At 33.9% G+C, this 25,065-nt stretch overlaps 1 protein-coding gene across 1 annotated transcript in view; it reads left to right on the forward strand.

Moving 5' to 3' along the window:
• Positions 1–20,048, forward strand: part of LOC128207031 (interferon alpha-inducible protein 27-like protein 2B) — a 69,612-nt gene extending 49,564 nt beyond the window's left edge. The window contains exons 3-6 of the mRNA XM_052909905.1: positions 8,297–8,377; positions 17,230–17,443; positions 18,054–18,179; positions 19,307–20,048. Coding sequence (XP_052765865.1) covers positions 8,297–8,377; positions 17,230–17,443; positions 18,054–18,179; positions 19,307–19,398 — 513 coding nt within the window. The 3' untranslated portion in view covers positions 19,399–20,048. The remainder of the gene's footprint in view (positions 1–8,296; positions 8,378–17,229; positions 17,444–18,053; positions 18,180–19,306) is intronic.
• The last annotated feature ends 5,017 nt before the right edge of the window (positions 20,049–25,065 follow it).

A 25,065-nucleotide genomic window follows, 5' to 3' on the forward strand; every position in this document is an offset into this window, starting at 1 on the left:
GGTTAATGGTGATAATTGTCGGTTGATCGTTCTGATTATTATATTGCATACATTATTACTTGAAATGGAGAGAAATGATATAAATTAAACTTTCGGTAGAACTATTTTCTTTGGAATTCAAGGTATGTTATGTGCCTGACCGTGTTTTTTTTCGATATATAATGTTATTTATAGATTAAATTTTATTTCTGAATTAAATTTAATTGAATTGTACAGGTTTTATTCCAAACAAAAATCATCTGTCCTTATCTGCAATTGTGACCTAATAATAGTTTGCTTGTTTTCAGACCTACAACACGACATCATGAGGCCAGGGCATACAGGCCTTTTGCCAGAAATATATGGCCAGCCTTTAGTTTCAGGTCAGTGTGAACAATCAAAACTTACACTCGATCCAAAATTTAGCTAATCTGTTGTAAAGAAGATGGACGGGCAGTACGATTGCCTGAGGCGTTGTAGTAATACAAAAACAATACCCTTGACCTGACTTAAATCACTTTGAGTAACGGTCAAGGTACAATGACAATTGAACTTGGTAACATGTTGCCTGGGACAACACGTGCGTGCAGATGTCCAGAACATGAACATTGATGCCCTTGCTCCAAAATTGCTTACCTTGGCATGATTTCTTTTAGAAAATGAGTTCATGTTTCATAGAGTTTGTACAGTTTTTGTTTGAAAGGAATCAGCTGAAGCATGATTTGATGGCGATGATGTCTTTACATTTTCAAAGAACCAAACTGTATGACTGCTTGTTCTCGATTTGCTTTCTTTAACATAAATGTATCTTTAAACTTGTCAAGACCTGAGACTTTTTTGGAAGAACAATAATTAGAAATCATGTAGGTCCCTTTAATGTTACTGTAAAGGTGTGACACATACATGAATAAATCGTTTGATTATACTTTGTTTTCATTTTTTTCAAATGGATTTCAAATACAATTTTCATACAATTGTCTATTCAAAATTACTTTAAAAAGAAACATCGTCTAGTTGTGTTTCTAATTGTACGTCTATCCCTGATTATTGTATTAAATTAGCTTGAAGTGCACGCCTTTCGTCATCTTTGCCCTGTAACATATTCATTTATTTCGTCGATGAATCTTTTAATGCGATACATTAATAATTAAAACTGATACCTCCATCTTTATGCCTTTACATGTACTTTTTATTGGCAAAGACTACTGATTATATCTGCATTTTACCACTTGTTGAACTTAGGTATGAGCAAAGTCTGCAATGTTAAAATTATTGATAAATGATCGGACAAGTGTAAGGTTATGATCATCTACACTAGCCAAAAGAAGAATCGTGGTCCATCTGATTTAAGTTTCACTGACTGTAACAAGGTTGTATCACATCGCCAATAGGTAAATCTGTTATGATAAATGTGTGGTATGTTGGTGGTGTGTATTCCCGTGTATGTGATGTTTGTCTCTCATGATTAGTGTCGATTGGGTCCATGCGCTGTGCCTATAAACAGGGTTTATATTTGCATTTTTTAACACTAGGCTTTTCCCTGTAGGTTTGTTAACTCTTTTGTAAACGTATATTATATATTAAACACGAGACCACTCCATTTATCAATCACAAGGGGTCCATTAAGTGAATGGTATGAAACTGCAAGTGCTAACTGTAAAAATAAGCCTTTCGAATCTATGTATAATGACGCAACTTGGTGTATTGGTAATTTATCACGGTGGACATAAAACAAAGCTACTAAACGTAGTAAGAGCATGTGAAACATATCTACTAATAAACAATCGGACATTTACTTTCCCGGTCGTGTCACGGTTTCCATCTGATTGTCTTAATAGCTATTCTTTCTTTGTTTGAAATTAAATTGCTAGAGACAGTATTTATCAATAAATAAAACAGGAAGTTTCCACGTACCGTAGACTCTCGGTTTCAGAAATAGATTTCCTTATAATATTCAAAGTTCAAAAGAATTGTCATTTACTTATTTTATACGAGATTATATTCCTGCTTATACGTTTAAAGTATTTAACAAAACAATTGCTTTATTCTGAAGTTAAAATATGAATTTGCATTTTTACATTGCTCTGTTTCATGGTTAAAACGAGTCTGACCCAAACTCAATGTTTCATAATTTTCATTAAATGCTTTGCTCTTAAATGTTACGCGTAATTTTAAACCATGGCATTCATATCACACAAAACATAGAGGCAATACTTATGTGAACTACAGAAACAAGCTCAGTAACAAAAGGTTTAAACATAAACCCGGTTTAATGGCACTGGGTAAACGCCAAAGACATAGAACACAAAAACAAAAAAATCACAAACATAGAAGAACTGCATAAGACTCCACAAACAGCACAGTGCATACATACTATAAATATAAAAGACTAGGTATGTTTATCAAGGATTGTTAGTTCTTGGAACGGTCAGTAAAATGTAAATTTACTGGGGTTTAAACCAGTTTACCTGCAAAAACTCACTCTTATCAAGCCTGTTATCAACCAGTTAAAACTATTTGGGGAAATCCCAATAGCATTGAACCTTCTATTTTCTTGTATAAAGCAGGGATTCTTAAGTTAGGATCAATCCTGAAATCAGACTTGAAAGCTTTTAACTTCATACTTTTGTACAGTTGTACATATTTGTTATAGGACTTCTGGTTATTTCTGCTCGGATATGTTGGCATCAAAACAGTAGGCAGTGCATTGAAAGAAATGTAAATGAATCTAGAAGCATTTTCATCAGAAGATCAGGTCTCTTTACTGCTTTGAGCATGAATCCGATATACTTATATAGACATCCGGCAATTTATCAGCTTTTAAAACCATTGCATAATATCTAATAAGTGATAAATGATATATTTGTCCGTTGTAACACGTTCATGTCTAACATCAAACTTATGCCTTTGTTATCAAATTTTGATTGGTAACACTTTGGTTTGGAGTGATATGTCTCTGAGTTCAGTAGATATTATTAAACGAAATACCAAACTATAATCATTGCATTTTGTACGCTCTTAAATGCTAGATATGACCTTTCTCTATATTTCGCAGTCGAATCCAGGCATAAGAAGACTTGAACATACAGAGTTGGATACTAAAGACCAGTGTGCGATACCCTAGCTCATTGCAAAGAGATCTCTTAGTTTTTTTTAACATGCTCCGCGTAAAGCACCGATATACGGGACACAAATATTTCCTTAATCATATTTTTTACTGAATACACCGTTTATCATGTACTATCCTTTCAATGTCGAACGCTAGGCAAGGGAGCTTCTGGTACCATTAATAAAGCTACAGAAACAAGCTCAGTAGTAAAAGGTTTCAACATAAACCCGATTTAGTGGCACTGGGCAAACGCCAAAGACATAGAACACAAAATCACACACAAGAAACATAGAAGAACAGCACAAAACTCCACAAACATCACAGTGCATACATACTGTAATGACCCTGTCATTATTTACCTGTTGATACCTTGGACACTTACCTGTTGATACCTTGGACACTTTTTGAGCCATGGGACTTTCATTAATTACCTCATTAACCATGAGTTGATATTAGTTTAAATATGCAAAGTAGGTAAAATCCCAAATCTACGGTATTTTTTATTCTATATCATAATGGTAATTCCGAAGAATATGTTTACTCCGTTGTTAGAACTATAACTTATTTTTAAATCATAATCATCTCATTTGTCTCCCGTCGTTCTAAAAGAGCCACTTCATAAATGTGTTGTTTGTTTACTTGTTTGTTTGTTTGTTTATATTTCGGTCGTTACCCAAACTGTTATGGCTGCCTGCCAGGAACGCATCCTTGGACCTTTAGTGTGGTCAGCCACTGATTGGTTGACACCCAGGCGGTCAGCCACTGATTGGTTGGCGCCTGAGCAGTCCTCTTCTCGTTGGATGGCGCTCTCCGGACAGAAAGCTAGTTTGGGTCATGTGGTACATATGGACATACTATATAAGAAGCGCATCCGCTGCATGAATGTGAAGCTTTGAAACTTTGGTAGAATTTTAAGGCCTTTAAGACTTGAAACTTAAATTGTCTCTGTCACCTTTGAGACTCGAGTCTGAGTCCACTAAACACAGTAAGTGGTGTGTTTTGAATCTTTGTGATTCTTGTTTTACTTGACTGTGTGTCAGTAATATTTCACGATATGTTGTAAAGTGACAATCATTAAATCCATGTCCAGACATACCTCGTCCAATGACATAATCAACATACCAGTATATATTCTAAACGGGAATATTAAAGTCTATTTAAATTGTCAGTCTTTCGTTTCGTTCGTCATCCCGATGATCCTCAACTCACGAGAAGTATAGTTGGCAGAAAAGTTGACAATACTATATATAAAAAAATCACTGAAATATTAAGGCAATATGACGACAATGTAATGTTAAATAAGTGAAATATTGCTTGCAGCGGAAACACACATTGAAAGTCAAATTATGGCGACCAGAGTTGAGCACAAGGTACTTCAGTTTTGGATCAGAGGCGTTGATCACGTGGTACATTGTTTTGATACCAAGCACTAAAAAATGTCAGCGCCCAGTGAGACGTTATGTATTTTTGTTTGTTTTCTCTCCATTATGAAACTATTAAATTTCCTAACATCGACCATGTTCCATTGTCCTATTTTCCCCTTTAAGTTGGTACCTTCATTTTGTCAGACAGTTCTGTAGTTTACTTGAAATGCGTGTCACAAGTTACAATCGAGGCGAAATGCGCTGCGGAAATTTTTTAACCAAGCATGAACTGTCCATTGTTTTAAATTTTCGTTCTTAATATACTCAAATTTGTTTGCGGAGCTATTTATAAGCAATGTTTATACACCTATCGATTTTATAGGGAAGGTTTTATGATAAACTTTTATCACATTCGTTAAATGAAAACATACTATATGTGGTCGACGTTGCACTATCCAAATATATCGTTAAATTCTTCAACAACTCTTTCTTTTTGTTTGTTTTTCTGTGTCTCTCTGATGCTCGTGTTTTCCTTTTCCACTGATGAATCTAGTTTTTCCTTTCTTGTTAAATTTTCATGGAAATATGCATAACCTCCACCGTACTTCTGCCATCGCTGTAGTTATGATCAGGTGTATAGTTGTGTTTTATTTAAACGTTTCAACCGATCTACGGCCGGTATTGGTGTGAGGAGTTATATCATAGAAGTTTGTTCATTTTACACGGCTTGCATTGATTCATTGAAATTTGTTCAGGATACTGGATGTATGTTGAATTCTTGATGTTTTTCCCTCAAGGACATCTCGAACAAGAACGTAGAGCTAAAAGCGTTAATGGCGTTTTTAAAATGCAGGTTTTTAAAGTTTGCTTTATTTATACAACGATATCACATTCAGTCATGCTATTTTATTATCTTTTAAATTGTTGTTGTTATTGTTTATTTATTATTTGTTTCTTGATAACGTTCTTGCTTGTAGTAACTTATTTTTGTTATATGTTACCCTTTCATTACTTTGTGAAAAGGAAAGTTGCTAACCCCTTACTCTTTAAAAGAGTTGTTATCCTATGTTATTATGCATAATTTATTTTCTCTCTCGGTATTTAATATAGTGTGCCTTTATTTTTTATTTTATTTTATGTCGTTATTTGGAAGAAATCGCAATTATCACACATACACTGGTACATACAGGCCATATTTCATTGCCCTCAACAAACTGTATCGTTTCCAAAATTAATCTTTTTAACCTGATGGCTTACGATTATTTCGATATGTTATAAAGACGTCGAATTCTAACAACTATTTTTCATTCTACGGAAGATGAATTGGTGTATCAAAGCGTATAATTCAACGTCCATTATAACCAGTTCTTACTCGTCGCAAAATCTGCTCTTTTTCAACGTTGAGAATAATCTCAACACAATTGTTACAAAATATACCTAAAGTACTTGGCCCTGTTTTCGTTTTTGGTGCAGATAAGTTTCATTTTGTTTAGCCTTTGTTTCGTTGTTATGTGAGCTTACCAGTCCGTGTTTGTCATATGTTTCCTGTTTTTGCCAGACTCGGGACAGATTTGAAGTGACTTCATAATCATTCTCCGTTACAGAAGAATGTCATCCTCATTAAATGCTCACAATAGCTCATCGAAATACATATCGGTGTGATTCTTGTCATCAATCATACGACAGGATTAATCGCCTTTAGAAAATATTGTCGATTTCACGGTCATTACTTTGGCGCTTGACAAATGTTATCAAGGCGTTCAAAAACGCCTAGGCATTTAGAAAGTCAGAGTATGAGTCTTATATTATTACCTTTTATGAACTATAGCCTCTGTCGTGATTAATAAACGTGATGTGATGTTTTTTAACACCAATTATTTTCAAGTCCCCTAAACGTGAAGTGTTGTGTGTACTTTTAATGTCTATACCAGAGGTTAATCTAACGATCTTTAACAAAGTACACTCTGGTGAATGTTTGAAGTTCTCTACCCACTGATTGGCAGATTTCTGCCACTAGTGAAGCTTTGTACTGCTGGAGAAACAGATGACTTTGTCCAAAACGCTGTAATAGACTCCTGCATTTGTAAAAATGATAACTTCGTCGAAGTTGTATGTTATATACAGTCAAAACAGCACATATACTCGCTTTCAATCGTAATATGCGTTCAACAGAAAGCCACTCTCTTTTAAATCACACAGTCATCCAAACTGTTTGACACATACTTTTATCTGTACTGTTCCTTTCTTTTATAACATATCAGCTGAACGTTCTGTTTGACTTCACCACAAGTGTGAGTTTTTCATGATGCTCGAGTTGTGCTCCCGCAATAGTATGAACTAAGAACAAGAATACATGCCTTAAAGAGTCGATATTGACGCTGCTATTGACGCAGGTTGTCCTTGGCCGAGCTGTCAAAAGCTGCTTGCGCAAGAGTCGGTGTTGAGCTAAATCGAGTCATGACCTACATTGACATGACCTAGATACAATATGACCCGAATACAAGGATTCTCTTGAACCTCTTGTTAAAATAGCATTGGTTTGCTTTCTGTACTATTACTCTTTTTTTACAATCTCTTTGTAGTGTCTTGTAAGAATATCACCACATAGGAATAAAACAACGTTGTGCAATCCTATAATTGTTTAAATTACTTAAAAATCCAATTGATTATTTTTAACTTTTGTAAAAGCCAGGAAATTGATTAAACATTACCACCTAGATTAGTTAATTATCACAAATGACATCATAAGGCATCGTATATTAAGTATCCTTTTCTCAAACAGTTTGTGAACCTTTTAATTAAAACAAAGAGTTAATCAGATCAACTCTTATATTTATAAAAACCCGTATTCTGTTTCTTTTTTTAGAATTATCTCTGAGGACAACATAATCAATATGATCAATAAAATCACTCCACTCTTATTTCACATGTTTTATGTTATCTGCGTTTTACTATGGCTTCCTTGTGTGTGTTAGTCAGCGCAATGCTTCGCCTATATTATCTGCGTTCTCTACTCTGTTATCTCCGCTGTAATAGTGCTACGTGTCGATGTGACGTAATACCTCCCATCGATAAACAAGCTAGAAGAAGCAGCTCATTTTCAGAAAACGTGCTATTTACTTTTTTGTGAAATGCGAATTGCGGCATTATTATTTGAATAAAAAGAAGATACATAAAGGTAAGCTTATCGTTTGTTCCATCAATATCATGTATAAAACTGTTATGTATTAATCATCAATGCCACACTAAAGCCGATACTGCAGTTAAGGTCGTTTAACGTAGATGATATTACGCCGGCTGAATAACAATGATTGTTGATACATCAAAAGTGAATCAATGTCTGTGCATTTTATGTTATTATCGACAATGAATGTTTGCCGTTCAAAGTCATTTTCTATCATTTAATTAACAAACTAATCAGTAATTATTCAAAAATGTGTAATTTGTAGCTATTAATTAGCTCCTGTTATACGTGTATGCAATATCTACATTCTTCAGACTTCAATTTTATGTTGTATTTGAATTGATGAATAAGACTAGAAAGTCATAACCAATTCACAAAACACCACCACTCACCTACAAAGAATATTCAATGAACACAAAATCAGTTATCATAGTTTTCTATTCCTTTGTTCACGTAACAAATTTATACAAGTTTGCGTAACTAACCAGTGTTAAAGTGCGCCGAAAAAAATGGGTAAAGAAAAACATTAGCAGCCCATATTCTTTGAAATAATTCATATATTGTTGTGTAAAGGATAAGAAATCCTCGAAAGTACCTTTTTCCACTTAATGGTTACATTATACGGTAGGCATATTTAAAACCGTACTGTTCATGTTGTAGACTGGCACAGTTCAAACAATGGAGCTGCATTCACCAGCCATAATACCAGCAACTGGAAATACCCCAACACCACCAGATCGTGTAAGTTTAATAAACAATTAAAGCATTGTTTATTTTATTTTTAAAACTGCAGGGAAATACCTACTTTCCTTTTTAAAAGAATTAAAGGAGTGTGAGCGTCATTGTCGTCAGCGTGAAACTTTAACCGTGGTCAAAGGCCGGGGACTGTTTAACATATTCACTAGAAATCGGCTACAAATGCTGCGAGAGACATAACGCATACGTTCAATGATATCAATAAATAAAGCTATAGTAGTTGTTAAGTTATGGTGCTTTTAAAAGCTAGAAAAAACATACTTTTTTGTAGACTAATTAAAATTTAGTATTACTTTATAAATTTTCACTTTCAAATTCCATAGAACGCTAGACAAAAGTTTTGGTGAGTATCGTACCTTCACTGAAATGCAACAAGATTGTGAAAAGTTTTCAGAAAGGCTACCAACTGCTAGCAATATAACAAGATACTGCAAAAGGGTATTTCGATACATTCTTGTTTGCATAAAACAACAACAAACAAACACGAATATGTTACCGTTGCCCCGTATGTCCCATATCGGCTCACCTACTTGACCCGTATTAAATATATAGCAGGTCGACATTCTGTTCACCTTGATTAAGACTTTACTACTTTACTACTATAAAAGTGTTTCATTTACTCATCATAATTACAAAATAGACGTCATCTTTGTGCGATTAAAGGATAAATGTCCCAAATACAAGATGCGGGGTAAGTATTTGACCCAATAGGGGATATACGGGCAAAGAGCACCATACAGGATTTCCTGCGTCCCGTTTATCCCATATAGTGTCACCTACTCACCCCGTAACGAATATATCACGTCGACAACCTGTTTAATTATAGCTAGTGTGAATGTTTCCCAGGCGTGTATGTTCCGTTATGTATGATTGGCTTCAGTGTGAATACTACTTATCCCGTCATGGCAGTGAACACATTTTACTAAAAGATTTGTTGTATTCACTGTATACAGTTCGTTATTTCTTTACTAAATTTGACTAAACTATAAAATCACATCTTAGCTGTCCAGGTCAGCGCCTTTTTCTTTTCAATTGTCCTAAATTATATTTATCATGTCGTTCGTAATTGTGTATTTATGTACTTCTGTATTTTGTTTTTGTGAATTATTATCTGTGTAATGTTCTAAACTACTCTTTGCTTGTTATAGGTTTTTCTTCCATATATCAAGAAATAAATATCGCACCCATCAAGGCTTTTACTGAGTCGATTAGATGTATCACTTTTGCTTCGCATCACGATATATATCTTGATAATAACACACACCTCAACAAACTGCATTGCCGTGACAAAAACTTTTAATTCAAATTTGATTCTCATTGATCGACAACTAATTGTTTCATCTAAACATGTATACATTTTTATGACCCTGAAGGTGGAAAGGGCACCGCCAGTCCGTTTATTTGTCTGATTTTTAGACTGTCGGCTGCAAGCAGAAACGCGACTAGTCGCCTGACACGACATATTGAACATGAATATATTAATACACACCACCTGCGTAGAAACAGAACTACTTACGTGAATGTGGGACGTCAAGTTCTTGCTTATGTGTATTTAACACGATATTGCATTTTTTCATGACAAAACATTGCGTGTTACTCTTAATATAGTTGTACTTGCAATTTGATGAGGTTTTTTAACAAAATATTGAAAATACAGCATTTACATACAAAGTCATTTTACGGTACAACCAATAGTAAGCTACGCCACATGTTTGCAGCCCGTGTGACGTCACACATATCCCGGCATTCAAGACTGACCCGGCAAAGAACATATTATATGAATGAAAGCTAATAAGCAATAAATCATACGCGGTTAAAGAATTCATGTCATATAATATTTTGTTAAATAGTTTTAATGTTTCTTTTTTTCAGCAGCAATCGAACTGTTGCATTTGTTTGCGTAAGTTATTCGGATTATAACTATCGCAGTGTGTCAACGTTATGCCTATTGCTATTAGGGTGTAGTTTTTAAAGTCATACAATATGGCGTCGATTATGCGGAAATGAAATTGAATGTTACTTCGAACACGCTCCTCTACAAAATAACCGACCCGTATTTAGTGTTATTGCTTCAACATAAAACGAAGCAAAAATGGCGTCAATGTATGCGTCTAAAGATGTTAAATTTAGATGGAGACAATCCAGAAATGAGCTGCCAGGAAGTGATCGATTTCGGACACGAAGGTACATTAGTCCATATATACAGCCGCTTCAGAGTCTTTGACAATTTTTGTTTTGGCCCTCAACGCGACCATATCCCACTTGTTTTTTTCCTAGATAAGAATGACAGATTCCAGCGCTAAGTATATTGAGCGAAAGGATAACGGGCTAGATAGTTAAAAAATGGCGATGCTTTGTTGACAGATCTATCTGAATTTGAGTTTCATTAAACACTTATGTATTTATGAGAAAGGTATTGGCTAAAAATAATTTATGTGTAACTTTTGTTTTCCATTTAACAATGCAGTGTTAAATATTGTGCATTTACAGTTGAAGAATATATTTTACATTGGTATGAATCAGTCGACTTGTGGCTTTTAGGAAACAAAATTAATATCCAAATGTTAAAAAAAGTTCCTTATATCGTACTACGTGCATAATTGTGGCTAAAATGTACATGATATACATCTCTTAGTCCAAATATTTATACGTTGACGGACCTTTTAACGATTTAAAAAAATGATATGGCAAATCATTCACTACAACGTCTTTATGTTACTTTCAAGTCAGAGTTGATTATTCACTAAAATTAGTTTTCATTTTTAATTATTGTTTGACCTGAAACGTCTCAACCATGAAAAAAGAACATGTGCTTCGATAGTCTAATAAGACGTGTTAAATGGGATTCTTCCAATCCTTTTTTTGCAAAACAGGGTGGGGGTTGAAATTGTAGTTAGATAAGTATCATATGTTTGAAATAGATATTAAAGGTTAATCGTTTTTTAGTTTTTACCAATGCAAGTGCAAAGATGTTTTTCAATAAAAAAAGCATTAAATGCATTTAAACACAACCAGTGTACATAGCACAACAACTCGACCATCTCAGGTAATGCACCAGTCAATTGTAACCACTGACCTCCCCCAATCCCAGGTCCGGGGAATAGCAGGGACGTTGACGTTCGGTCCAGCCAACCCCGGGTAAAATCCCTGCAACCTTGCAGGTGCTCTTCATGTATAACAGTTCATATCATTATGTTTTGATAGTATAAAATGAAGAAAAACACTCATCAGACTCATAATAACTCATAATAATTTGTCGGATTTTATTTTGTTTATAACTCATATTATATATCATTATCTGATAATATTTCTTTTTTTAATGACATTTTATAATCGCAAGATGCTATAACCCGTATTTCCGATCGGAATAACTACCCACTTTTGGTACAACAAAAATTGTACGTGGAGGATATGCCATTTCAAAATCTGTAAAAAGATCAGTCAAGTTACTATTATTTGAACTAGTGCTTCAAGTGTTTGATTTATTGTCTTTATAATGCATGATGCACCAGTAATTTGTAGAGCCAAGCTAAGAACTGCCTAAAAATCAGTTACCCAGTTAGCTCAGTTTGATAGATCTCCATGAAATTGTTCACATGGTCGTGGGTTCAAGCACCATACCAGTATCACCTTTTCTCACGGGTTAAATTTAGGACCCATGATCCAGGGATTGACAATTATACTTTTTTATTAAAATAATACAGGCCATGTTCTTTTGTAAACTTTCAGATTGAGAAGTGACTAGCTACAAATCTAGTATTGTAAACATCATCTGATACAATCAACTGGAACAAAGCTTAAATGGCTGCCTGACCTGACTTAAAATTGGATGGCAAAACATCAGACTAGAAGATTATAAGTATTGAGATGGACAAAATGAAACCTGAGCCTGCCAAACTTGACAGATTGCACAAGAAACACATAAATGCAGGTATTTGCTGAGATATTGTTATTATTAAGTTATATACATTTTGAATTCTAATTCAATTGAGAACTTTACACAGGATGATAAAATGCTAGTCTGACAATATAAATGTACTTGGTTCGAATCAGTTAAGCTGATCAATGTACAAGTTGTGTAGCCAGGATGCAAATAGGTCTGCACTTGGCTGATAATGCATATCACTTTAAATGTTTAAGCTGCACTCTCACAGATTGACTGTTATAACAATTTTTTTTTATATCTTGGTCTTGGAATGAATTATTTTTATGCGAATTTCTGAACACTGGTCATAAAGGACAACTGGAAAAAGTGGATCGCTGTTTTCTTATATTTAAATTCAGTCGAAAAAGACAACAGTAAATTTTGGATCGATGTTTCCTTATTTTAATGCGGTCAAAAGATGATGTTTTATGCCAAAAAATATCATTATAAGTAAAGCGTTATTAATGTTTTTAACCATAAAAACATTTATTACGGATGTAAATATAAAAGACATGGTCTTATCTTTAGTAGTCAGTAGTCTTTTATCATCAATTTTCATACTGCTTTTCATTAGCTTATTCCAAGCCCAAAAGTAAAAGAAGTTGTCAAAACCTTCAACCAGTGACTGAAAGTGCAGCACTCTCACAGATTGAACGTTTTGACAACTTTATTTATTTTTTGTCTTGGATTGAGCCAATTTATGCGAAAATGCATGTAAACCATTCAACATTGCTGACAATAAATTAGTCAGAAATCTGTTATATTTAAGTTCCAAAATTGATGTTTTATGCATTTTTAGCTCGACTATTCGAAGAATAAGGAGAGCTATTCTACTCATGGCGTCGGCTTCGGCGTCACACCTTGGTTAAGGTTTTGCTTGCAAGCACCTTTAAGTCATTATCTCAGTGAATACATCATATATTGCATTGAAACTTTGGATATGTATTCCCAACTATCTTTTATACTAAATTAATGAAGTTTAATAACACTTATTTGAATATAATGAAGATAATAGGCCTTTATTATATGACTTAGAAATTCTGGTTAAGGTTTTGCGTGCAAGCACACATAGGTTAATATCTCAGCAGCTACTTAAGGTATTGCATTGAGACTATATACAATGGTACTCAACCATCCAACCTACTTAATTAAGTTAAACCAAGTTAGATAACTCTATTTTGCATTTATTGCAAAATAAATGCCCATTATTATTCGACTTAGAAGTTCTGGTTAAGGTTTTGCATGTAACTACATTTAAGTCAATATCTAAGCAAATATATCCTGTACTGCATTGAAACTTTATTATTCGACTTAGAAATTCTGGCTAAGGTTTTGCATGTAAGCACACATACAGGTTAATATCTCAGCAACTACTTGATGTATTGAGACTTTATACAATAGTACTTAACCATCCAATCTACTTGAATAACCAAGTAAGATAACTCTAGTTTGCATTAAGAAATTCTGGTTGAGGATTTGCATGTTACCACTTTTAAGTCAATACCTCAGCGAATACATCATGTATTACATTGAAACTTTACACACAGGCTTCGAACCGTTTCACCTTCTTATTAAATCAACTAAGATAACTCTATCTTTTATATTATATAATTGTTGCCCCTTTAGTATGTGACTTAGAAATTTTGGTTAAGGTCTTGCATGTTAGCACACATAGGATAATATCTCAGCAACTACTTCAACCACCCAACCTACTGGTTAAGATTTTGCATGTAACCACATTTATGTTAATATCTCATCACATCATGTATTGCATTGAAATCTAATCTAACAGTGATCCATGAATGTTTTACCAAACCTGTTCAAGCCTTACACTAAAAAGCGGCGGAATAGTCAAGCGCACTGTCTCTGTGACAGCTCTTGTTCTTAAACCGTTAGTAACGCTTTAAGCCATAAAACATTACTTTTCGAAATGAAATATGAAAGTCAGCAATCTAATATACGGAAAAAATTGGTCATTCAATTCCAAGACAAAAATACAAAGGTTGTAAAAACGGTAAATCTATGACAGTGCAGCTTTAAATTACTAAATGTTTTGATGTAGCTCAATCCTCAACTAAAATTTTATAGTTTTGTAGCACCTAAATGTTTTTTTTTTAAAACATTATGTGTGCATATATATAAATTTGTTCTTAAATTTGTCATTTAAATTGGAAGATTCATTCTCTGGAAAGAAGAAAAGGGCGTGTTACATACTGTTATCACAGCCATGACAGAAACCATATTGGGGAGCTGGTGGGAGAATTGCGCAATTGGTTGAAGCAGCACTATTCCCCGGCCATACACCAGCACTTTTTTGTTATAGAGAACATTTCCGAGCAGTAATTGAGACCACTAACCAGGTATGTCATGATCACAATCTTCATTTATATTTTTTAATAAATTTATCATCTGAAATTTATTTCAAGATTGAAGGCACACACTATAGATTAATGCCCAAAAATATATTTCTAATTTTAATAAATTATCATGTCTAACTCATTTGACTTAAATGATCAAGCAAAAGAAATGCAAATGATTGAGCTGCAGAATGATATACAAATGTAAGCATTATTTAGGCGCTTTTTAACTGGGAAAAAATGTTGTCACTTGTCCATTAATTTAAGAAAACATTTATAATTATTAAAGTTTAATCTGTACACAAATCATATGCCTTTTTGTTTTAACCATCAATGTCAAAGAGTCCACCATGATAATGCATTAAATTGAAATAAATGCATATAAACCCTTTAAAACAAAGACATATCCTAAATCCAACAAAAAATAATTGAATATTGATGCAGAGTTCATTTAGAATATTATATCATTTTTTGCAGGTATTGCAGTGAAATTTGCACCGGTGTGTTTTCTGTGGAGATAAAGAGATAGTGCAGATCTGCAGTCTGGAATGCACTTAAATCATGAAAAGAACAGTGTGACATTAATCTTGAATAACTTGACATTTATTTTGTTGGACATATTTATTCATGATGCAGTGAAAAAGCTTCGTCCGATCAAAACCCATGTACATGCCCAAATGAGCATTCGGAAAAATCAAAATGGTACTTGTTGTATGAAGTGTAGGTTAATTAACATAATACACAAAAATATTTCATCAATTTCAATTTAGCATGCCCCCTTCAAAGAAGAGGAGTACATTGCTTTGCACATGTTGGCCAGTACGTCCGTCTGTCTGCCAGTAGACCAAAGCTTTTTCCGGCTATAACTCCACAATTCCTAGACCTATTGTCAAACTTGATGCAAGTTGGGCTCATCGGATCAAAGGTCATAGTGATCTTGAACAGGAAAGTGTCAAAGCCTGGCCATTATATGATCCCTATTGATTTAAGGGGTCATTGGGTCAATAGTCAAGGTCACAGTGACATTGAATGCTTAAAGGTTGTACTAATAATGACTTGACAAAGCCTGCACCCATGTCCCTTCAACAACTTGATTTTGAGGTAGGGCCTGACCAGTAGGTGAGCCCTATTGACTTGTAACAGAGACATTGAACGCAAAAAGCTTGCCTGTGTGACATCTCGACAAAGCCTGCACCCATGGCCTTCAAATTTGGAATTTAAGTTGGGGGTGACCAGCAGATGACCCCTTTGGATTTGGAGGTCAAGGTTACAACTCCAATATTGGTCATTAAAATTATGTTATTTACCTATGCCCTGCTGCTCATCTGAATATGATTGAAAACTGTACCAATTACCCTCATACTTTGAATGGTCATAATCTTAAAATTAATTGAAAGGTTTTTTTTGCCAATGAAAAACCAGCTGTCATTTCGGTCTATGCATATTTATTTCAATTGTCCAGATATTCTTGGCGCTAATTTATGCTGCAGGTTTCAAGTTTAGGTAATTAGATTTTTTTTTCTACAGCACCATGCAATTTATTACCACTTTTATAACAAAAAACCTAGTCTGGCATATGGTCTATGCATTTCAGCGCTTTGATTAGTTTCTGGGCTGTTATTTTGTTATGTACGGAGGGAGACTACAACAGCTGGACATGAAGTGTTGGTATATAAGTTCCGTATGGTACATATTACACAAAACTAGTTGTATACGTCATATGCTAGACCAAGTTCCCTGATACTTCTTACTTGATCACCCCCTCCCCGTCAATCGTTATGTCTGGCATATGGCCTATGCATTTTTAGAGCTTCCTTATTGAAGGCATGACTATTAGTAATTGCATAATCCATTGCACTTGATGGTCCATCGGCTACATTCGTCACTTTCTGCGACAGTTGTATACAAAAAATAGAAGAACTTTTCGGTTTGCGTCCGTTCTTCGATCTCTACTTCTTTTGTAAAACATTGAAATGAAAAAAATCTTCCTCCACAAATGGGGAAACCGTCCCTTCGCAAGAAGATGAAAAATATATTTGTATATATATATTGGACAATTGACAACAATGATTGTAGTTAGAACCGTATAATATACTTCAAATGAAAGGGTTTTATGTATTTGATGTATTTGTATTTGATGAGGGGAGCCTGTTGACCCCATATTAATTGATATCATTTGAAAGATTGGGATTAAAAGAGACAAAGAATGTTGACAAACACATAAAAGACTTTAAAAAACAAGTGTTTGTAGTAGAAAGAGTGCACATTATAATTATATGGGTTTTTTTGTCAATTAGGTTATATGATAGTAGTCACATTGACTTATGCATATATACTACTTTCAATAAGTATGTACATAGCTTTTATTGTATCGATACATATTGTCATACTTCAATTTTTCTTACTCATGTTTACTTCTTTTAAACATCTGACATAAGAAGTTTGGTACAAATGTCATCCAAAGTTGGCATGGTTAATGGAACGATGAATTGACAAGTTTCTGATACGTCAATATGAGTTAATAATTGTTTACACTTTACAAATTGTATTTCCAGAACACTCCAACAAACACTCCAACAAACAGTAACGCATGGTGGTGGTTTAAAAAAGCTGCCCTGCCCTTAGCAGTCGCTGGAGCCTCGGTTGTTGCAGCCCCTCTTGCTCTATCCGCTGTAGGATTTGGTGCTGGAGGCATCGTAGCGGGATCCTTGGCAGCGAAAGCGATGTCCGCAATCGCGATGTCGAATGGCGTTGGTGTAGGTGCCGGGAGTACGTATTTTTATAAACTGATAATTTTAAACGGTCATACACTTTCATAAATACTATGTAGATAGTCTTTGGTAAAACAACTGGAAAATATCTGCTCTAAATTATGTAAGTTCTGATGGGATAGTATGAATCTGGTCAAACTTTGACGATACATGAGCCGTTATCCCATCCAGTGTGAATTGTGCTTTACAGGTAATTATATACTTTCAACTCCGTTTTATGCCTATAAACATTTACATATTTTAGTGGACATAATTTTAATGTATTTTATAAGAAGGCATTTTTTCTCAAGTTTTTAAATATACATTTATTTTAATAAATCAGCATTCATCCACAATAGGTTTAAATCAGGTGAAGCGGTAGATAAAACACTGGCTGGCGTAGTAATTTGGTGGTTTATACAATTACATTTAGAAAAGTTAACATATTCAAGAATGTTGCTATGTACTTTAATAAAATAAATGGTAATGTGAATTGCGCTTACTAACAATCTTTAATAATTTCGAATATAATTGTCAAAAACAATGCTCAATGCAACAAAGGAAAATTCAAGACGAATTTAGTCAAGTAATCGTCATTGAGGCCCAAAACTTATGTTTTATTTTCATAGCTTTCTTTGCGGCATGCCAGTCAGCAGGGGCGGTAGGATTAGCCGGAAGTACACTTACGGGGATCGGGGTGGCAACTGGAACAGCCACAGCTGCTGTACAAGAAGGAATAAATCGCTTTAAAAGGAGTACATATTTTATTCTGCGATGAAAGGCTAAGGGGATATGGTCAAAGTAGGGGTGTGTGCAAGTAAAACGTGTGTGCGTCTCCGTCTTGGCAGTCTTTTCTGAACTAAAGAAAAGTCTGTTGCATATACTAGAACAAACCCATATACAGTTTCGTATCTCCTTGAGGAAAGGTGCATTGCACAAGAACCACCATTCTTGGTTTAATTTAATTATTGCCCTTGTTCATTCTTTTTGTCCAGGGTATAACTCGAAAAGTCTAACTTACTTAAAAATCTTATACAAATGTATGTTATTGAGGAGAAGTGTAGTGCAACAGAACGATAGCACTGTGTGCAAAATGTTTGAGTTAATGCCCTTTGTTAATGTTCATACTTATTTTTTTTCGTTTGGCGTAGTTGTTACTTTTCTTTCATCGGCGGGAGAAATGGCAGTCAATGCCCTCTGATTTGTTAAATCTAAAATCTATATCATTATCACATATTCCAAATGTTGATTGTTTTTATTTTCTCAACTTTGTGTTAATTTATGATACTAAAGGTCAATCCGCACATGTAACGATCATTTAACACTTAAGATTCTAATCTTTAGTGAAACGGATCCCTGGGTCATATCACATTACATTGCAATGTACGTTAATGGTTCGTAACCAACTATGGACATCCGTCGTAAAAACCATTTAAACATGACATATTGTACAATCAGATGCGTTTGGTTTCAACGATGTAGTCTAATTTCACACAACAATCACTGTATCTTTCGAAACCAACACTGTTAAGGAATTAATTAAAACTATGACTTTAATTGGTTAGTAGTGATTATAAGGTTTTTTCGAGGAAGGCAAAATTATTGCATTTAGTTATAAAAAGAACATACCAATGTATATGCAAACTCGTTATATTATTAGTTACAATACACCAGATTAACTTAAAATAACGTTCACTGTGAAAGCAAAAACAAAATTATGGATAGCTAGATCACCAACACAATTATGATATGGAGTATAAAGTATATGTGAGAACTAAATTAAGGTATAAATTTATAACACCGACTTTAGAGAAAAGAAACAGATTTCAGTTTACTGCAGGGTCAAAACGTTTGTAATCAGTCATCATTCTTTTCCTTTTAGATAACAACAACAACAACAATGGGAATAATAGTGAAACAGAGGAAAACGAGGAATCAGAAAATGAGGAAGAGCTGGGAAGTGACGAGTTATAGATTGATTAATAATCATATATAATATTACAAATTGTCACACTTGCCACATGAGTGCAACGTCATTGACTTGTATTTCACGTATTGTGTGTGTGTATATTTTGTATTGTGCATTTGATTCTTGTGTGTCAAACAGAAAAGTACGTTCTTGAACAGTATGACATGTCCTGTTGGCTATATCTTCTACTTTATCGCGATTTTTGTTTTGATTTTTTAGAAATTTCAAACCAGCTTTGTACTGGGAAAAGTTCAAAAAATCACTATGAAATAAATACAAAACATACAACTGTCATCAGTTGAGACGTTTTCTAGAATTGTAGCGTACAAAGTTCAGAAAATTATAGAACTTCCTAAATTCAAGAAAAAATGTGCTTGCTGCTAGATACAGATCAGCAGTCATTAATTCCCCTTAAAGAATTAGGAGTAGATATATGCGAAATCATAATAATTAATGAGTGACGAAAATATTAGATTTAGCAATATTTTAAAGAAGATGTACTAATATTTAAGGTTTATGTGCTATGTCTTTGGCGTTTGCCCACTGCCATTAAACCGGGTTTATGTTTTAACTTTTTGCTTCTGAACTTGTTTCTGTAGCTTTTCGCATAAATATTGATAAATATTCATTTTGCATTGACTTTGTCTAATTTGAATAAAATATGTTCACCAAAACCGGAATGTGTTGATCGTTTAACCTTAACCAATTTGATAGATTCCCAAGAATCACACATATCTGTCTTTCTTTAAATAAGCGTGTTTGAAACCCTCGATTCAATTAAGCTTCACCAGCATTTCATATAAATGAAAGGCAGTCTTAGAAGATTGAACTAGATTAAATGTGTTCCTTGAAATGATAAAAGAAACGCTTCAATGTATTATTTACTAATTATCTCAAGCTTTTCAGTATTTGCTTACAAAACGGCACTGATGTCGTTTTTAAACAAACACGGCTGAGTGTCTCACCTTGTCAATGTTAACATGTCATGGCCTTTTTGCAATTTGATATAAACCATTTAAACAAGTATATTTTAGATATTAATTGAAAGCAATTTCATTTCCGCGTCTGCTTAACAAATTCCGCACGATCAGTATCGCCACATACTAACATCCCATTGAGCAATGTTTTAGTCCAGGACATATTGCATTGTTTTGATTGATGGTAATGAGTGTGTTAAATGCAAAATAACATTGCATTTTCCTCAACGTGTATATATTTCGAACACAAAAACCAAATGATTTGACATGCATAAGTGTTTCTGATTCGACCACACTTTGTTAATGAAGATACACGATGAAGTATTTTGAGTTATTGATGTCTAGTGACCCATATATTTTCCATGTCCTAAGGGCTTTATTACCAGTAAAAGAAAACGCCCTTACCATTAACATTGTACAACAGGTCATTTCACAAAAAACACTTACTGCAATCTGTTTTTAAACATATTTGATATTATAAGTAAGTTATATCCTTTCAAATGACACCAACGTATAATATAACGTTTCTTCTACTAAATAGTAAATATAATTTAACACAGAAGCAGATACATAATAATGATATTTATCACGTGTTTTGGGTCCGAATATAAAAATCCGACCCGAGGGCACGCAAGTGAGCAAATATTAAAATATTTAGGTAAAAAACGTGTTGTTGTAAACTTCACCAAAATGTGTGCAACGTTGCTCGTCAAATAGTTCGTCTAAATATCACAATTTTCGTAAATACTTAATAGTCTGGCAAATTGCTGTTTTTATATAATAACATTTTTATAAACCATACAGTAAAATAACTTAGAAGTGGAGTGTTGTTGCTCGTGAATCAAATTCTTCATCACGGCTTAAATCACCGGAAATGCTATCGGGTTGAAAACTTGATTTCATAGGTGGACATGGGGTGGCTATTACATATCATTTAATGATGGATAACAAATTATAAGTAGAATATTTATAAAGGTACACCAATTGCAACACCAGTGTTGTAAACACGGGAACTGAGACTTTCAACTTTGTAATAATGGATTGAACATTTTATAACTCTTTACTGGAATTTGCAAATTGGTGCGGAAGTAGCAATTAACTATGCATTATTTAAAAATTAAACCTACTGATCGAATCAAACTTGACAGGCAGAGTCTGAAAATGAAAATGAAATGAAACTTTGTCACATGTAAGTGAAATGATTTTACATATAACATGAGCCAAATGAGTAATCTAAACACTATATTAATAAAACCTGAAGTGAGAGCAGGCAATGACAGAGTGCTGCATGCAAGTGCAATATTCGACCTTTAGTGAAAGTGAAGCATTTTCGTCGTAGACTGTTTCTCTCGACAAGAATACCGGTGTTTACGTGTATATAACGGGCCAATGCATCTACGAGCCAGGTATTTTGTTTATAGCTTACGAAGAAGTTATAATTTTCAACGAGAATTGGTCTTTGTTTACATTTTTGCCGGGCGATCATTTTTCACTTGTTTCATATTACAGTATAGGATACTTTTGAATTTCGTCAAATCTCATTTTATTTTTAAGGCAACGTATTATACAGATGATATACATGTTCAAGTATGTGTTAAATATAATTTTTGCAAGTTGAACTGATTTATTATGACTTTAATGAGCCTTTGTCATCAAGACACTGTGCTGTTGATTACTATTTATAAAACAGTCAAATAAAGTGAATTACATATGTATAGTGGCATCGGGTAATAATGCAAATAGAACTTGATTTCATAAAATGGCTTGCACTTCATTACAATGCATTTATAACAAAAAATAATTATCAAATGATCATACAATTCTCTTAAAGTAAGAATATGTTTTAATGGACGTAGTTATTGCAAATGCAAAAGTTGATTGTTCAGTGAAAATAATATACAATTATGTCAGTTATTCTTGAAAGGAAAAATCATTGAAAATAATGTGTCAACAGACATGTTACTAAAACCACAGTATATTATATAAACACTATGAACTGGCCGCATAGAGAAAACAGATCGAACTGAATTTTGATTCAAAATCCAAATATTACCTTTTTTAGGTAAAACACACAACTATTGTGTACTTATTTCCGTAAATAGTAAAGGTCATGATTATAATAAAAACTACACGGACATTGGTCAAAACTAAAGAATAATACTTGTATTGAGCGCCATAAATAGAAGTACGAACGCTATTTGTAACATACGTTAGAAAAACAATGCAGCATCTTGACAAATCAGGCAAAAGTGGCTGTTTTATTTTTTGGAATTGCCAATTCATGACAGCCCATTTATTTTTTTGAAGAACTACCATTACATACAACATATATATATATATATATTCAAGTGAGTTTGAAGTCATTCTTTAAATGGTACATAATATTTATCGGTTTGGATCTCCTTTCACAAATAAAGTAAGTCTTATAAATGCAATAGGCAGTCTGACTTTAAACGATATTTAAAATATTATACTTTTTTATTAATTGTGTAACCTTTTACTACATATCTTATATTCATAATTTATTTCTGTCTTCCACATATTTTAATAGTCTCATGTATAACATTACAAAAGGTTGTCAAAACTGGACATTTTATAAAGAAGGGTTCGTAGTCTTCTACTCCGTTACAATAAATACATATTGGACGATCCTTAAACGTCCATGAAAATACATTTATATTCGTTGCGACAAGATTATACAATGACTTATGCTATGATAACAAAGTGACTGGTTGTTATACTTATTACGGAGAGCCAAATACAGACGAACAAAATAGTTAATAATTGGACATAGAGCCCTGTTATATATCGTATACATAGAAATTTCTTTTACTTTCAATGGAAAAATCAGTTAGAGACACTAAGCCTCGTTAAAAAAATATATCGTGCTTAATCACTATTGCAGTAGATATTTGCTCTTTAAAATTAATGTACACCAGCAAAAGTATTAGTAAATTGAACAAACAATCCAGTTACGCAGTATGTCTTGCGCAGCAACTTAGTCATGTGACTGTCAACGATCAAGTGACGCAGTATGTTTTGCGCAGCATCTTAGTCACGTGAGTGAACGATCCAGTGACGCTGTAGGTTTTTCGCAGCAGCTTAGTCACGTGACTGTCAACGATCCAGTGCGCAGCAACTTAGTCGCTTTTCAAAGCACAGCTGAATGGTATTGTCAGTCACCAGCATTTTTGTTTAATGGTGTTTATGTCATCAAACAAGATGGTTCTAATCTTCTGAACTCGACAGAAGCAGATTATTGGGCTGATTAAACCATTAAACTGTAAAAACAACAACGAAATGCGCCGTACAAGTAATGTCGGGTCCGATCCAGCCGCTATTATGGTGGACACTATCACCAAAGGAATGAGGCTGATGTTGTAGCTAACAACAAGCATTAGAAGAGTCTGGTAAGATTTAACTTTGTTCGCATTTCGCCCGGGTTGAGAAATCGGATTAATGACTGCTGTTTTTGCTTTATAAACCCTCAAAAGTGAGTATACAGAAAATCCGTCGGCGGCTACGATTGTAGATATTAAAACAGCCATGCTTGGTGCAAGTACCCTTCTGGAATCCTCAGGTTTAAAACTTAAACTTAATTCACATAAGCCCTCTCGTCTAAATTCAGTTTTCCCTCCTATTAATATGAGCACGACAAATAGTGCCATTCCCAGAAGAATTGTCACAGCACCAAGTACTTTCGTATATTTGTATTTCCAGTTCGTATTAGATTGTGTTATGTTTCTTGTAGAGACGTATCTATGAATGCAAATGAAGAGCACGTTGATGTGAGACGTCATAACTAATGTAAATGTCAGGAGACAACCATATCCACATATGATAGACGTAAATACGTTATGAACTTTAAACACTCCAAGAATGAGAAAGAATACACTAGTCAAAATGTCATTTACGGAAATAAACAACAACTGCACATACAACAATTTCGTTTGGTCTGTTCGGAACCCCTTTATTAACCGAAGGAGGTACATTGTAAAACATCCGTTTAGGACCAACACAAGTACTCCAATGTTTACAACAATTAATTTTGAAATCATCTCTTCTCCAAGTTCTTCTAGTTGTTCATTCCAAGAGGTATTCGTCGTGATATTCATATTAAATAGGAACTGTAGAAAAACTTTTCTTGTTATAATGATTATATTTTCAATGTTCAATTGCTCAAACAATATCGACGATATGAGAAGACTGTGAAGAAGGCCTTGTATTCAACGAATTATATAGACGCTGGTTCAGCAACAGATCAAACATCAGAAATTGCTGATTTTATCAAATAATGTAATTATAGGAAATACAAAATGACACCTTCCTGTACAAAATCCACTCCTTTGGATATTGGAATGATTTTATATATACTCTCTTAAAATAAATAATTAGTTAATTTGCCCGGTGTGTCCATGATTGGCAAATGTTGTCAGTAATGATAGTCAGAGTGTTAAAGGTCACCAAGCGCTTAAGAAACTTATCGGGATAGGTAATATGATAGAGACATATACGGAAAAGCACTGACTTCACATATTGGCTAGGTTGGTTTTTGAGATAATGATGTTTTTCTATGGAAACCTTAAAATACGCTTTAATATTGAAATCCGAATGGTGACATATCATAGCTGATATTAATTTATGGAATGATCGAAATTCGTGCTTGCGTCTTAAAACACACATGAAACTCATGTG

This window comes from Mya arenaria, chromosome 1 (assembly GCF_026914265.1).
Source record: "Mya arenaria isolate MELC-2E11 chromosome 1, ASM2691426v1".
In the NCBI taxonomy this organism is placed as follows: Eukaryota; Metazoa; Mollusca; class Bivalvia; order Myida; family Myidae; genus Mya; species Mya arenaria.